The 17,379-nt window shown below is 38.4% G+C and overlaps 1 protein-coding gene across 1 annotated transcript in view; it reads left to right on the top strand.

Annotated features, from left to right (window-relative positions):
- The window catches only part of RFX7 (regulatory factor X, 7), a 73,147-nt gene extending 59,879 nt beyond the window's left edge, over positions 1-13,268 (top strand). Inside the window, exons 5-8 of the mRNA XM_010836788.1 lie at positions 977-1,061; positions 2,167-2,374; positions 5,352-5,647; positions 7,098-13,268. Of these exons, the coding sequence (XP_010835090.1) occupies positions 977-1,061; positions 2,167-2,374; positions 5,352-5,647; positions 7,098-10,373 (3,865 nt within the window). The 3' untranslated portion in view covers positions 10,374-13,268. The remainder of the gene's footprint in view (positions 1-976; positions 1,062-2,166; positions 2,375-5,351; positions 5,648-7,097) is intronic.
- The last annotated feature ends 4,111 nt before the right edge of the window (positions 13,269-17,379 follow it).

The following is a 17,379-nucleotide window of genomic DNA, read 5'->3' as shown; positions in this document are numbered from 1 at the left end:
CAGCACTTGAAAATTATATGAGTAAAAGTGGAAAAAGATGTTAGCTTATCATCTTTCCTTCCTCTACCTTAGAAACATAGGGCTCTCCCTGGTGATATATACAACGTTCAAAAAATTTTCTTGTGGAACTTGGCCTGCAGGATTAGTGTTATCTTTAAACTGTTTTTCATCCAATCATCTAAAGGCTATTTTAAAATTAAACCAGGGCATAGAAAAGGCCCCATAGGAGCAAACAGAAGTAAGGAAATTAAAATTAAGACTTTATTATAAAGTTCTTCCTACCCTTGGAAGAAGATTGTCACATGGAGGGTTAGAAATCCTATTAGAAATACATCATTTCTCTCTGCTTAGCTGTTGGCCTCTTTCAAATCATGAAAATTCTTCTGTGGAGGAGATGAGAAGGGGAAGGGGAGAGGCTGCTTTTCTAAAATGACTCCAGGCAGGTGTTCTTTAACTACTAGTTGCACGACCTAGTCTTGTTTCCTGAGTGCAAACAAAAATGTCTTGGTGTGTCATTGGCATGTTACAGGTGATAATCCTGTGTGTTTCAGTGGAAGAAGAGAAGTGAAAAGGTTAAAGCCCTTGTGACACTCTTAAGAGTTGTTTTTGTCCCTGTGCCCTGGCTAGAGTTTCCCTTCTCTCTGCCAGGTTTCCATCTGGATATTCCTTTCCTTCTGACCTGTTTGTTACTGGTGGCTGGCACAGCTTATTAGGAACATTTATTCATAAAATTTATACCAGATGAGAATCATTTTGTTTCCTTTAAGATGGTAATATTCTATAAGAACTGTTGCAGTTTCAAAAGAGTAAAGGTGTCCTGAGTTTCTAATATTAAAGTCTCTTCCTAAAGAACTCAGAAAGTAGATGATGTCTCAGGCCGATTTTATTCTCATTTCATATATGGTTGCTTTCCAAGTGCTAACTATATAAACAGTTCATTTAATGTAGAGTACTTTAGACCTTGACCATTTATTACATATTGCTACAGTGGACTAAGAAAAAAAGCTTTTGTTCATATGCCAACACTGCCCAATCTTGATTTTCACAAAACTGGAGATGGGGTAAGAATTTCTGCCTTTTATTTTAATAAGTAAAATTGTACATTATTATCAACATCGAAATGCATACTGCATAGTCTCATTTGGATAAACAAACAACGGTCATGTGTTTGGACTGTTCGGTCCATAGAATTCTCCTGGCCAGAATACTGGAGTGGGTAAGTTGTTCCCTTCTCCAGGGTATCTTCCCAACCCTGGAATTGAACCCAGGTCTCCTACACTGCAGGTGGATTCTTTACCAGCTAAGCCACCAGGGAATCCCAAGTAAAATTGTACCTTATTATCAACATTGAAATGCATACTACGTAGTCTCATTTGGATTAAACCAGGGACCAGGAACTCCGCCTTTTATTAAATAAATGAGCCAAAAACTCAACAATGGCTGGACACTGTTAGCGTACATTACTTATTTCACATGGCTCTTGAAATTAAGGGGAAAAAAAGATGGATCTAAAGTTACTGATTTATAGATATATTCATGGTATATATCATCAAATGGAATATTTGAGCTACAGAGTAATGTGTATAGAATGAATATTTTCAGAAGAGAAAATATAGTTCATGGCATAGTTTGTTTTCTTGATGTTAGAAAAGGCTTTTAGAAGAATTCAGATCTGTTATTCTTCATGTATGTTTAATAACATATGTTTAGATGTTATATTCACAATGCTGCTGATGGCTATGCACCAGTAGGTACAGGCATAGGACTCATATTTGCAAGGATCTACTTTTATGCCTGCCAACACCAGTCACTTAGTACTGCTTTGACCTGACAGATTCAGATTATATCTTCTGATTAAAGGGCTTCACTGGTGGTTTAGACAGTAAAGAATCAGCCTACAATGCAGGAGACCCAGGTTCACTCCCTGGGTCAAGAAGATCCCCTGGAGAAGGAAATGGCAACCCACTCCAGTATTCTTGCCTGAAGAATTCCGTGGACAGAGGAATCTGATGAATTACAGTCCATGGGGTCACAAAGAGTCGGACACAACTCAGTGACTTTCACTCACTCACTTCCTATGTATCTTGAGTGTACTTCAATTTAATTTCTCTTAACTTTCTTTTTAAAAGTCTACCCCCCCCCGACCCCCCTTTTTCTTCTGTTTAGTTGGAAGGCGCTGAACCTTCTGGGCAGCTTCAGAACATTGATGAAGAAGTTATCTCTTCTGCCTGCCGTCTTGTGTGTGAGTGGGCCCAGAAGGTGTTAAGCCAGCCATTTGACACAGTCTTGGAATTAGCCCGCTTCCTTGTAAAAAGTCACTATATAGGCACCAAGTCGATGGCAGCACTTACTGTAATGGCAGCAGCACCACCAGGTACAAAATTATTAACAAGCTGAAACTGACAGGGTGTTACTACATCTAGAGTTGGTGGTAAAAAAAGAGTTTAGCCATAAAACTTCTTTCTCTTTTTAGTATTTGTATATGTTCACTCTTCGTTTAATACTAAATTCAGATGGACTTATTGAGCTAACAAAAATAATAATGATAGTTTTTCATGATAAAATTTAAGTTACAGCTTTGTATGTTAATCTGCTTAAATATGAAACCGTTATGATTTGCCAGTTGGTATTTCATTAATTTTTCCATTGCTATTTTAAAGTTTAAGGAATATATATATGTGCACTTTTAAGTATATATGTGTTTCTAAATTAATAAGTATTACAAGTAAATAGTAAAGTTAAGTTTTTAAATTACTTGCTGAGACTCCTGTCCCCAAAACTAATACTTATAAATGAAATGATCTTTGGACTATGTGAAAGGTACCTAGTCTCACAAAAAGTAAACCATGTGAATGAAGCATTACTATGAAATAACGAGTGACTTTTTAAATATGCATTCAAATAGCTATTTTTATTCAGATAGGAACTCTAGAATTGACAGTTTGAGGACTGTCAGTATCACTAGAATAATGACTCCCTTGTAAGTTAATAGCTTCATAAAGTACCTGTTTTCATGAAATTTTTTAAATGTCTTATTTCGGTCATACTTTAATAACCTAAGAAAGAGTGAATAAATTTTGTTATTACTCTAGGAAATTATAACTTTTTAAAAAAAAATTATTAATGTGAAATGGTAGATTTCTCACAGTGAGAACTATAATTATACTCTTGAATAACTTTACTTTTTTATCTTAACTTCATTATTTTAATAAGAAATCCTTTTCCTCTATGTTTAAGAAGCTTTAAGCATTTGTGGTATGTGTGTGAGATTGTTCTGTTATCTCTTTTTTTTGTCATTTGAGGACCATCAGTATGATCAAAATAGCCTTTTACAAGAGCCTCATCATAATTTTTCCTATCTCAATATAAACTGGATGACTCAAATCCATACATTTACAGTTACACAGGGGCTGAAGTGCATGGGCAGCCTGATGTAGCTAGTTAGTTCACATCTGTTACCTCATTTATTCCCATGGCAATCCTGTAAGAGACATGATATTTATTCCCATTTTAAAGATCAGGGAAAAAGTAAGACTAAGGGAAGTTAAGTAATTTGTCCATAGTCAGATGAATTGTGGAGCCAGAATTTGAATCCTGATTTGTCTGTCTCCAAAACCAAGGTTACTCCTTTACATAAGACTGTTCTAGCTTCTGGCAAAACAGGTTCAAAAAATCTTATGGGCCCTTCAACTTTCAATGTTCCCTTTCTCCTACCCCTACTGACACCCAGAAGAGGAACACATTGAAGATTTAAGAGATAACATAGGTATCTAGATATCATGATATCTATGATATCATAGGTATCATATCAAAGAAACATCTGTCTTATTTCCCACAGTATTCACATAGGCTGACTGAAAAAAGAATGTTGAATTAATAGATTTTTAAGGCATAAGTGTGAAAAAAGGTATATTCTATAAATGAAAATACTGACAATCATATAAATAAACATTTGTATAAATAGATAATATATATTATACAATATATAAATAGACATTTGTAACTTTTTGAAAGTAGCTTGAGAGGCTGTTCTTTTAACAACTGTGTCATTATTCAGTATTTTAGAATCTCCTGCAATTTTGTTCTCAGCCACTGCCACTTTTAAAAATACCTTTTGTAGTGAATAATCTTCATCCTTTGAAGATGAATCTGTTTTTTTATAGTCTCCATATTAAGAACAGGTTGTATTACAGATGTCCTTTTCTAAGTCAGCTGCTTGGAACCCGTTCCTGTCCAGAAACCCTGGCAGGAGGCATCAGAGAGCTTTGGGCGGTTGGCAGAGGCTCTTGGGGTGCAGGTGCTGAGTAGCCGGAGCCGAGGCTACGGGTTGCATGGGAGCAGTGCGATTTGAGTTGGATTTGAGGGGAAAAAATAGTACTTAGGTGATTAAAGGGAAGGTCAGAAAATGAGAGATTGTTGAGGAATGAGTGTGTGGGTGAGAGTTTACAGGTACTTTCTCTTCTTCTCGTCTCCCACTCACCAGGCTGTTGCTGTTCACAAGATGAAAAGCAGAACCGTCTGGGGAAGGGAAGGGCAGGGCGTGCCCTCAGGACGGGGTGTCTTCCCCTGGCCTCTCTCCATTCTTCTTACTGACTCTGCTCCCTTTCTGTTGATCTTAATGCCACTCCCTAGATGTGAAATGAGCTTTTGAAAAATTAATTTTATTACATAACCAGTTTTTCTTAAATTAAAATTTATCCCATATTTATTTTATCATTCCTTTTTCTCAGTGTTTCATCTTACTACTGCTTGAAAAAGTTTCCTCGGAGACGCTTTTTTTAGACTTTATTAACTTCAGTCTTACTAAGAAATTCTGCTTAATTTCTCCTAAGTCATACTGATATAATTGTATCAGTTAAAACTGTAGTACCTATTTTTATGAAATTCTTGTGGAATTAAAGACTTGTTTTCCCCATGCATTCTTTCCTACGATATAGATGGTTTCTGCAAATATGTATTGAGTGCCCCTTGTGGGCTGAATATTAAAATCATAAAAATACATGAATTTCTTAATTAGAGAAGAGAGGAAGGAGATTTTCTGACATCTACTGATAAAATCTAAAACATGTTAGCTTGGCACTGACTTGTCTTAACTTCTGCACGTTAGTGATATAGCTACTATTCTTTTCAAAGTCTTCATCTGTTATTGCTGGTTTGACTACCAAGTTGAGTCATATTTTAAGGTTCAGTTAAAACCATATTGGCAAGTATTTATAAACTGTAAGTGTAATGTGAGTTAAAATGTCCTGGGTTTGTTGCTTTGTCCAGTAGATGGCTACATAATCAAAGAAATTGAATTGTAACTGCCTTCTCTAAAGAGTATTTATGCTCTCCTTTCTGTTTATTTTCAGGAATTAAAGGAATTACCCAGCCTTCTGCTTTTATACCTACAGCTGAAAGTAATTCCTTTCAGCCTCAAGTGAAGACTCTGCCATCTCCTATTGATGCTAAACAGCAATTGCAACGGAAAATCCAGAAGAAGCAGCAAGAACAGAAACTACAATCCCCTTTGCCAGGAGAATCCTCAGCAAAAAAATCAGAAGGCTCAGCAAGCAACGGAGTGACTAATCTCTCTAATGGGAACCCTGCAATCCTCTCTCCTCAACCTATCGGTATCGTCGTGGCAGCTGTCCCTAGTCCCATTCCGGTAATATAATTAAACAGCATTTGGCATGACTGGGATGGTGGGAAGTCCATTGTTTAATTAAAAGTAGCACAGGAGAAGGCAGCAAGCAGAGGTATGCTGCTGCTGCTGCTAAGTCGCTTCAGTCGTGTCCGACTGTGCGACCCCAGAGACAGCAGCCCACCAGGCTCCCCCGTCCCTGGGATTCTCCAGGCCAGAGCACTGGAGTGGGTTGCCATTTCCTTCTCCAGTGCATGAAAGTGAAAAGTGAAAGTGAAGTCACTCAGTCTTGTCCGACTCTTAGCGACCCCATGGACTGCAGCCCACCAGGCTTCTCCATAAGCAGAGGTATAAATTCAGGTGTAAACTGAGTTTGTGACCACACAAAGATTTCACTTCAGTCAGTTGTCTTTTATTCAGGATATACATTGTTGTCTACAAAATAAGCTATAAACAGAACAGAAGTGAAATTACAAGACACATAAGTTTGCGTATAACCAGTCAGAGCTTTACATAGGAGATGAGTCATTTTCAGAGTTGTCAGAGTTGTCATCTCTAGCTCAGCAAAGATGACACAAATGCAGGCTTTTTTTTTTTTGGTTTAATTTTTTTTTCTTTTTATCATTCAGATGGAACAAAATTATAATGTGTATCGGTAAAACATTAACATAGTCCCATCTCTGGCTTGCTGAACACGGGACCTCGGGCAAGTCTCTTAGTTACTCTGAGTCTCTCTCCTTATCAGCAAATTGAAGTCTTGGTATACTCCTTGCCTGTCCCACACTTGTTATGTCACAACATAACAAGGTTATGACAAACTGGCTTTTAATATGAGAGAGTATCGTACTAAAGCAAGATGGTATTTTAGGTTGTTATTTGTGATACTATTAGAAAGATATTGTATCTTATTTTTTTCTTGTTTTTATCATTATCATCGTCATCATCCTGTCATTAAAGCATGGAGTACCTGGGAACCATTCTCTTGCACTGATCATTATACAGCGAACTGGGGAAGGCGGTAGTTTTATCTGAGACCTTATCCACAGTGGTTTGTTAGTAATGTCCAAGGTCAGTCCACGTATAAGACAGTCTCCCCTGTGAGTGAGTCATCTTGGCACAAATTCCAGTTAGTTACCTCTATATTAAATAGTTGTGATAGTTCTTCAGATTTTATCTCTGCTCCCTATAACCTCCTTTAAAAAATCATTGTTTTAGCAATGTGAAGTTTTTTACTGACATGTTAATATTCTTCTTACATATCATTGTATTTGGTAACTATTACACTGTGTTGCATGTATTATAGTGTTTATTTATCTGGTCTAAAAGAATTCTTGTCTAACATAGGAACTGTTTTTTTTTGTTTTTTTTTTAGCATTACATGTATAAAATGCCTCAATACTAATGAATTATATGAATCGCTGTTTATACTCTGGACTTGATAAATATGGTATTTTTGTTTTCCATCTTTTAACAGGTCCAACGGACCAGGCAGTTGGTAACTTCACCAAGTCCAATGAGTTCTTCTGATGGCAAAGTTCTTCCCCTCAATGTACAGGTGGTCACTCAGCACATGCAGTCTGTGAAACAGACACCAAAGACTCCTCAGAACGTCCCGGCCAGTCCCGGCGGGGATCGTTCTGCCCGGCACCGCTACCCTCAGATCTTACCCAAGCCAGCCAGCACCAGTGCACTCACCATCCGCTCTCCGACTACTGTCCTCTTCACTAGTAGTCCCATCAAGACCGCCGTTGTGCCCACCTCACACATGAGTTCTCTAAATGTGGTGAAGATGACAGCGATATCCCTCACACCCAGCAGCAGCAGTACCCCTCTGAAACATTCTGCCTCAGCAAACAGTGCTACAGGAACAACAGAAGAAGCGCGGACCATCCCACAGATCAAGAATGGTTCTGTTGTTTCACTTCAGTCTCCCGGATCCAAGACCAGCAGCACCGGGGGACCCTCTGCCGTGGAAGTCAAAATGGAGCCTGAGACATCATCAGATGAGCCTCCGATACAGTGCCAAGAGAACTCTGACGGGACCGACGTGCCCAAAACAGCACCTGGTGCCCTCTCGGGACAGAAAAGTAATATAGATGGAGCAGTACAGAAACCTTCCAACGAAGGTGTTGTTGAAATAAAAGCAACTAAGGTTTGTGACCAGAGGACCAAATGTAAAAACCGCTGTAATGAAATTCTGCCAGGCACTTCAACAGGCAATAATCAGAGCACTGTCACTCTCTCCGTTGCCACTCAGAACTTCACTTTCACCAGCACCAGCTCACCATCTAATGGTGACTCAATAAATAAAGACCCTAAAGTGTGCACTAAAAGTCCAAGAAAGCGGCTCTCTTCTGCAATGCAAGAGTCCCAGGTGCCTCCTATAAAGAAACCAATTGTGGAACAGCTGTCTGCAGTTATCCCAGAAGGTCAGAAACCAGGCAGTGTTAAGAAGGACCCAAAGGTTCCACATTCAGGGAAAACAGAGAGCTCAGCAGCAGGTGCTCAGATTTCCAGCAAGGTCTCAACACATGTCAACTCACACATAGTGGCAAGTCAGCCCTTGGATCCCTCTGCTCTTGTTACCAGCGATTCAGCGTTAGAACAGCAAACCACACCATCATCATCTCCAGATATCAAAGTAAAGCTGGAAGGCAGTGTCTTTCTCTTGGACAATGATTCAAAATCAGATGGCAGCTTTAATCCAAATGAGTGGCAACAGGTCACTAAGGATTCTGAGTTTATATCCGCCGGCTGTGAACAACAGCAAGATATCAGTGTTATGACAATTCCCGAGCACTCGGATATCAATGACTTAGAGAAGTCTGTTTGGGAATTAGAAGGAATGCCACAGGACACATATTCCCAGCAGCTGCATGGCCAGATCCAAGAATCTTCTTTGAATCAAATACAAGCACAGTCTTCAGATCAGTTACCTCTACAGTCCGAACTGAAGGAATTTGAGCCTTCTGTTTCCCAAACAAATGAAAGCTACTTTCCTTTTGATGATGAGCTTACACAGGATAGTATTGTAGAAGAGCTGGTGCTCATGGAGCAGCAGATGTCAATGAACAACTCTCATTCTTATGGTAACTGTTTGGGAATGACCCTGCAGAGTCAATCTGTGACTCCAGGAGCTCCAATGTCATCTCACGCCTCCAGCACCCACTTCTATCATCCAATTCATAGCAATGGCACTCCAATCCACACCCCCACCCCGACCCCAACACCCACTCCACCCCCACCCAACCCGACCCCGACATCTGAAATGATTGCTGGGTCGCAGAGTCTGTCACGGGAGAGCCCTTGCTCCAGGCTGGCCCAGACAACACCTGTGGATAGTGCTTTGGGAAGTAGCCGACATACACCCATCGGTACGCCACACTCTAACTGCAGCAGTAGTGTCCCTCCCAGCCCCGTGGAATGCAGGAATCCTTTTGCATTTACCCCAATAAGCTCCAGTATGGCGTATCATGATGCCAGCATTGTCTCAAGTAGTCCTGTGAAACCAATGCAAAGACCCATGGCCACACACCCTGACAAAACCAAGCTTGAATGGATGAATAATGGGTATAGTGGGGTTGGTAATTCATCTGTTTCTGGCCATGGCATTCTCCCAAGCTATCAGGAACTAGTGGAAGACCGTTTCAGGAAACCTCACGCTTTTGCTGTGCCTGGGCAGTCTTATCAGTCTCAATCCAGACATCATGACAGTCATTTTTGTCGTTTGACTCCTGTCTCTCCTGTGCAGCATCAAGGTGCCACTGTAAATAACACCAATAAACAGGAGGGTTTTGCGGTCCCTGCCCCTCTTGATAATAAAGGAACTAATTCATCTGCCAGCAGCAACTTCAGGTGCCGGAGTGTGAGCCCTGCTGTTCATCGCCAGCGTAATCTTAGTGGAAGCACCCTCTACCCAGTATCTAATATCCCCCGATCCAACGTGACCCCCTTTGGAAGTCCAGTAACCCCCGAAGTTCATGTTTTCACAAATGTCCACACAGATGCATGTGCCAACAACATAGCTCAAAGAAGTCAATCAGTTCCATTGACAGTCATGATGCAAACAGCCTTCCCAAACGCTCTTCAAAAGCAAACGAACAGTAAGAAAATAACCAATGTTTTGTTGAGTAAACTTGATTCTGACAATGATGATGCTGTGAGAGGTTTGGGCATGAACAATCTGCCCTCCAATTACACCGCCCGGATGAATCTCACTCAGATTTTGGAAACGTCCACTGTCTTTCCGAGTGCCAATCCGCAGAATATGATTGATTCCAGCACTTCTATTTATGAATTCCAAGCACCATCTTACCTCACCAAAAGTAATAGCACCGATCAGATCAGTTTTTCTCCTGGGGATAATCAAGCACAATCAGAAATTGGAGAGCAACAGTTAGATTTCAGCAGCACTGTTAAAGACCTGTTGAGTGGAGACAGCTTGCAGACCAGCCAGCAGCTAGTAGGTCAGGTAGCACCTGACCTCACTAATCCTGCGTCTGACTTCTCTAGCGACATCAGGTTGTCTTCTGAGCTCTCAGGCAGCATCAACGATTTGAACACTCTAGACCCAAATCTACTGTTTGATCCAGGTCGTCAGCAGGGACAAGATGATGAACCTACACTGGAAGAATTAAAGAATGACCCCTTGTTTCAACAAATTTGCAGTGACTCCATGAGCTCTATGACTTCATCAGGTTTTGAATGGATAGAAAGCAAGGACCATCCTACTGTTGAAATGTTGGGTTAAATTGTGTTTTATAATATGTAGCACACTGTAACTAAAGACATATGTATTGTATTTGTCTTAATGGAAGTGCCTCCCGCAGCAGAAACACTTACTATTAATTGTGACATTTTAAAAAGAGTTTGCTGCCGAAGTGGTTTCTTCTTCAGTAGGAAATGGTTAGACTCGCCTCAGTTCTTACCAAGTTTCTGAAAAGAGTAGGCTGTAGAAAAACAAATATTAGGTTTTAAATTTTGTAATGTTCCCCCATTTAATCACATTGTTTGCTAGTAAACAAAAGAATAACCAGCTTTTACAAGAGCAGTCTAGATCTTTATTTTGTATAAGTTCATTTTATTTCATTGGTTGATCTGCACAGATTTTAGAGGAAACCATTGATTTTAGATATAGGATATTTTGTTGTTGTTGGCATTATCTTTTTAAGTATGAAATCATAGCTAAAGTGAACTGTAGACAAGAAGGTCTTCCTTGAAACAGGGATAATATTCAGGTTATTATAAGTATTTAGGCTTGAAGCATAGAGCTACTGTAGAATGAAAAAATAAAATCTCTGTAGGACTTTCTGGGACTTCAGTACCATTTGCACCTGCAACGAAGGGCTTAAATAGGAGGAAATAATGGAAAATGAAATATTAATATAAGGAAAGCAAAAGCTGCACTAAAATTATTAAAAGGAAAAACTAGTAGCCATTTTTATTTGTGACCTTGTGTTAGTCTTCTTTTAAAATGTTAGTTTTAATATGGAGCTACCACAGAAGACGTGCACGCATGCAGGCATGTGCACACATACACACACACGTATGTAAACAAAGCAAGTAAGTAATGCGAAATGTTGTAATTTAATAGAACAAATGCAAGCATGTTAGAAGAATATCTTATGTTTTATTATCTGGTTAGTTGAGATAGGGCAATTTAGAAGGAAACTAAAAAGCATTTTCTTAGTTTCATCACAATATGTCTGTATGCACATATTAAATTCTATTTAAGATTTATTTTGAAGGTTTTTATTTATAGTATTCTTAAGTCCTCAATTTAGCGACTGGCTCCTTCACTCCTCCTGAACATAGAAATGCAGTTTGATCATGGGATCCCTTTGAAACACAAGCAAGCAGGAGAGAAATAACACAAAAAACTGAAAAGACAACATTTCATCACCCGAGGTCCGAAGTCACAAATCTTTATCTCTGATAAAACAAAGGGGATATCTAATAGTACTTGAAGAAGAGGAGCATTTTATAACATGCTTAATTTATTTATTGTGATAACCACAATTGCAAAAAGAAGCACTCAGGATTTGTTTTAGAATGTTTCTCTCTTATAGCTCCCATTTTGTTTTGTGAATAACTATTTATGAATTTCATGCTGACACAAGTCTTCTCACTAGTTGACAGCTCCATTTAACTGAGTTTCAAGATTAGTTTCAAATAGACGTAAAAATTTGCCATTAAATTTATAAAGTTATTCTTAAACCATTGTCTGCTACCTTGAACCTAACTAAGCTTTCCTTTACCTTAATTAGTAAGCCAATCAGAAGACTACAATCAATGAATATTTAACAAATGTGATGAGTTTAATACGGTTTCATTGTTCAGTAAATTTGCAAGGTAGGATATTAACATTTTGATAAATAAATGGTGCTAGGGTTGGCTCAGAGGTTTATATATTGATATGTCCTAGTTACTGACATTTGTGTGTTTGCTGTTATCTTGATTTAATGATCTGTTAGATATTTTTTCCTTGATGCTAGTTATTTCTTCACTGTACATTGAGACACAGCACTACTGCACACCAAAGTATGCAATACCCAAAGGAAACTGTGTGATTTCTCTTAACAAATGATGGGAGCCTTTCTATATGAGATACTCTGAAAAGGAGATTTTGAGGCCATTCTAATCCCTTGTTTACATTATTAGCTTCCTACTAATATAAAAAATAATGGGAATCTTTTTTGATAAAAATATAAAGACTGGAGGATTTTTAACCCCTGTATAGTATTGCAGCAAACACTTTAAATTTGGTTGAATTCGTTCAGCAAACTTTCTGGGATTCATATATTGCACTAAATTTGTTGAACCTGTGGTAGGCACATCTCTTAGGATAAATGCAACCAATACAGTCCACAGATTAAACTTTTTAAATGTGTTTCATTATGAAAAGACAAAATGTCATCAAAGTGACAGATAAAATTGTCTTATGTAGCAATGTGCATTAATCTCAATGAGATATTTCTATTTCTTATTCTCTTACATGAGAATATTACAGCAGGAAGAATTAAGTTTAGTTTGCTTCACCATGTTAATACATGATCACAAAATGTGCATGAGTGTTATTGACTTATCTTGTACAGTACTAGGTATTCCTGTAACCACTTTTTTTTTCTTGGCTGTATTGAAACTGGTTCAGTGTTAACCAGACAGACATAGTTATTCACAAGTTATTTACTTTTTTATGTTTACTAATTCTGCTTAGTTATTGTTGAATATGTTCTTTTCTCAGATTATTTTCATTGTTTTGATGTTTTAAACATTTTGCATACTGTTTATCATGATAAGACTTCATGAAGTAAATAATTTTGCATATAATTGCAATAAGCACTGACTTTTGAACTGAAAAGAAGGAAAGTGTTTTTTTGTGCAGTGCATCAGAGGTTCATATAAGAGTCTTGTACTATAATGTGCTTTACTACACCATAAATGACAAAAACAAGCCCTGTTTCATGTTTTCATTTAGTGCAAAAAGTCAAGATTTCCCCAGTGTTTTGTTGTCTGTTGTACCTGCTGAAACTACAGTAGTTGAATATTGCAGTAGCATTTCAGTTCTCTTTTTTTATTGAAAGTGCTCAAAAATTGTTTTTTAAATGTTTTCAAAAACAATTAAAAACATTTTATATTAAACTGACTGGATTTTAAAGTGATTTATGGGATCTATTTTATGTAGAGCGCATGTCATTTTGTAAACAGACCTGAAGCACTTCTTCCTTTGATCTCCTGAAAGTTGAGGAAATGGGGGGAAAAAATCAACATAAGGAGGAGCAGTGCTGCTAAATCTAGTCTCTGTCATTAATCCAGAAGGCTATATGGATCTTAGCTTGTTCATCCAAACTCTGCTGTTCACTTAATGATTTTTTTTTTTTTTTACTGATGAATGATATAGAGTTTTATGTTGTAACAACAACAACAAATCTTTCCTTTTGTTCATTGACATAAAATGTTTGCTTTAAAATGTTAGTCCATGGTGTACCTAGATATGGGTATTTGGGGATCTTTGAATTGAAAAACCGAAGAAGGCAATGGCAAGCCACTCCAGTACTCTTGCCTAGAAAATCCCATGGATGGAGGAGCCTGGTAGGCTGCAGTCCATGGGGTCGCTACGAGTCGGCCTCGACTGAGCGACTTCACTTTCACTTTTCACTTTCACGCAATGGAGAAGGAAATGGCAACCCATTCCAGTGTTCTTGCCTGGAGAATCTCAGGGGTGGCAGAGCCCGGTGGGCTGCTGTCTATGGGGTCGCACAGAGTCGGACAGGGCTGAAGCGACTTAGCAGCAGCAGTAGCAGAATTGAAAAATAATAGAAAATTGGGAAGATTTTAAAGCATATCTATGTCCAAAAGCATTATAGGCATTTTGGTGAACCAGAAATACAAAGTGATAAGTGCACTGAACTTGTAAGCCAGAACTTGAGTTCTAGGTCTGGAAGCAAGAAAGACCACCTAGAAATTTCAAATCTTAAAGAGTAAGAAGCCACAGTCTGACTTGAAGTTTTCTCACTTTTGATACTAAGATGCAGCAACAACCAGTGCCTAGGACTGTAACTTATATTGATTGTAGCCAGGTCTTGCCTGAGCCAGAGCCTCCTTCTTTGTGAAACAGATCTATGTAGGTTTTCAGTAGCCCCACTCTCACCACAGGACCAGAGCCCTGAGTGTGGACAGGTGGTAGAAGCAATCATAAAAGGCAAGAAGAGTGGAGATTGGGAAGGGAGGAAGAGAAGAGCAGGAAGACTCATAAGAGGAGCCTGCAAACAAAAATTCTAAAGTACTTGAAGAAAATGAAAAATCCTAAGGAAGACAGTCAGCAGTCACTCAAGGTAAAAGTCATGTACTCTCTGTATAGTTAAGTATTTAGGATTCTCAGTAATAAAGGGGGGTGGTGTAATTTTTGTATGATCAAGAATAGGCAAACAAAACAGGAACCAGTGGATACAATAAACCAGGAAGGCATTCTGGAGGAAAAGTGTTGTGTAGTACTTGAGGTGCTTTTGGCTACAACTAGAGAAAACCCAACAGTGGATTAAGCCATAAAGACATTTATCTTAGCTTAATAAGAATTTTGGTGATAGGAGGTACTGAAGGTTCATTCAGTGACTTGTTTTTCTTCTGTGTTCTATCAGCTTCAACGTTGCTGTTCTGTGTCTGTTGCCTCATGGTCACAAGATGGCTGCCACAGCTCCAAATATTTTACCTTCATACATCCCAAACAAGGTGGTAAGGGCAGCTCTCAGCCTTTTATCAGAGAGAAAAAGAAAAAATATTTCCCAGGCTCTCCCATTACTCCCTCCCACTCTATCCCCAACTTCGTCTTATTAGAAAAAACAAGGTCAGAGACCTACCCTAAAACTGACTAGCTAAGATTCTTGATTCATTTTTTATAGCTATGGGAGGGGGCCCATTTTCAGGAGCATGTGATCATCTACCTAAAATAAGTCCCATAACCTAGAGAAGATACAAGGGACTTAAGATTTAGTGCCCACTCTTGAGAGAAGCTCACAGTCTTGTGAAGAACTAATTGTGTGTTCTTTGAGAAGTGCCAAATAGAGGTATATGTGACGTGCTATCTGGAAGGAAAACAGGGAGAATTCACACTGAGGATCCAAGAACTGGGCAAAAGAAGGTTCTTCCTGTTAACTAACCTGTGGTTTGCCTTCCCCCTCTAGAGAAAAATCAGATATTATTGAATATCATAAATGCAAATTGCCTCAGTACCTGCTACTGTCATAGAAGACCAAAATTTTGATTTTTGTTAAGACTGTAGAGATTTATTTTGACAAACATTGCTATAAATGAATTTTAAACAATTAGAATTACAGATTTTATGGATGGGATAATTTATCAATCGTATATAATCTGAAATTTTTAAAAATGTGTATGACCATCCCTGGATCTCTAATCTGCGCATAAGTTTAGAAAGGGAAAAACAAAAAGACTATGATTTTCTAGATTTTATGTCTAAGAAGTACTTGATTTGGGAGAGAAAGGAAAATAATTTTGTAAATGAAATACATCATGAGGATGGTATTACTACCATATATAGAATATTCTCTTGCACTAAACCCTGTGCTAAATACTGCATGTATATTTTGGTTTTCTCACTGTAACAATTCTGAAAGAATATTGTTTTTCAAATGAAAATTTTAGCTCAGAGATCAACTGGTAGGAGTAATAGCTAATAATAGGAAAAGCTGTAATTAACTTGGTTCCAAAGCCTAGTTCTTAACTATGACACTGTATCTAAAGATACTTCTTCAAATTACCTGCTGTATTAGTTTGATTTGCTGGCTTCTTTGAAATGTTCTTTCTGGCTTAAAATTAAGGTTGATTTTTTGGGGAATTTTCTTTCTGTGTAACTTATCCTTATATTTTTTATACTTCCTTTGCATTTTTATTTTGGGATTTTGCTGTATTTTGTGACTTTCCTCTAAACAAATTCCTTTCCCTTCTCTCTATCCTTGGAAATATATGCCCTCGTGTATTGGAAATCAAGGGGGAAGTAAGATTTAAATAGAAAATTTTATTTTGAACATAGCCTTTCAAGCATGTCTTACCAGGTATGCCTAATCGTATCTACTTTAAAATCACCTTTTAAATGTCACCAGGAAATAAAAACTAGACAAAAAATGTTTTGTTGAACAAATGATAAATTGCCTAAAATATGTCAGTGTCTGTGCCGGGAGTTAGAGAAAATGTCTGCCATTTTGAAATTTTACAGTATGATGAGGAAGAGATGCACAATGAACAGGATTGCAGGATGCAGTCACTGTAGCAGAGACTGCTATTTGCCACTAGCACATTCTCTTAGCCATCTGCACAAAAGACATTCACCAGCTTACCTCATAGCTAAGTGGAGCTACTTACCAAGTACTCAGCCAAAAAGATAGAATCAAAAGGTTTGCGTGTTTCTTTGAAGTGTTCCTGCCCTCCTTCCTCTCAGCTGGCTGGAGTGTAGATAGGATGACTCCAGTAGACAGAACTCCAGTAGCTCTGCAATGAAGCCACGTGTGGAGGATGATGGAGCAACAAGATAGAAAGAGCCTGAGTCCCTGATGACTTAGGAAGCTGCTTTACTAATCCTGACTGTTGGCTCTGGGTGTGTTTTATGTGAGTGAGAAGTTTGTTTCTGGTTTCAGTCTTTCTGAGTTTTCTGTCACACAATGTAAATGCAAATTCTAACCAACGAAGCCACTAGAGGATTTTAATGAGCAGCAGTGGGGAATGTTAGATTAGCATGGAGATTACTACACCATCTTGGGTTCCCCTGTAGACTGGGTTCCCCTTGCATCTCCTTTTCACTGGAAATGGTAATTCAGCAGAGACTTAGAATACCCTGGTTTAGCACAGATTTGAATATTGTTTCATAACTGTACAAAAAAGAATAAATTAGGTGGATTCTAAGCTGCTTAAACAACTAAAGAAAATTAATGGGTTGAACTGAAAGTCACTATAGTTTTCTAGTTATTAGTGTTAGACCTAGGTTTAAGTCTCAGCTCTGCCAATTATAACCATAACCCTAGCAAGTTATATGAATACTAGTGATGATATCCATCTGAGTGCATTTTCTAGTGGTGTGCCACGTGGTTCTGGCCTGTTTGCTGTTTTTGCCAACATCTTGAATGAAGACAAAAGTTTTACCCTGGCAAATACTGTGGAACAGCTTGCTAAATGTCTGTTCCAACCTCTTCCTCTTATGCAAATCCTAGAAAAGCCCAAAACATTTTCTAGGCTTCCTCACAGCT

This window comes from Bison bison, unplaced genomic scaffold (assembly GCF_000754665.1).
Source record: "Bison bison bison isolate TAMUID 2011002044 unplaced genomic scaffold, Bison_UMD1.0 scf7180017864066, whole genome shotgun sequence".
In the NCBI taxonomy this organism is placed as follows: Eukaryota; Metazoa; Chordata; class Mammalia; order Artiodactyla; family Bovidae; genus Bison; species Bison bison.
Note: the sequence above shows the minus strand (reverse complement) of the source record. Positions and strands in the feature narration are given on the sequence as shown.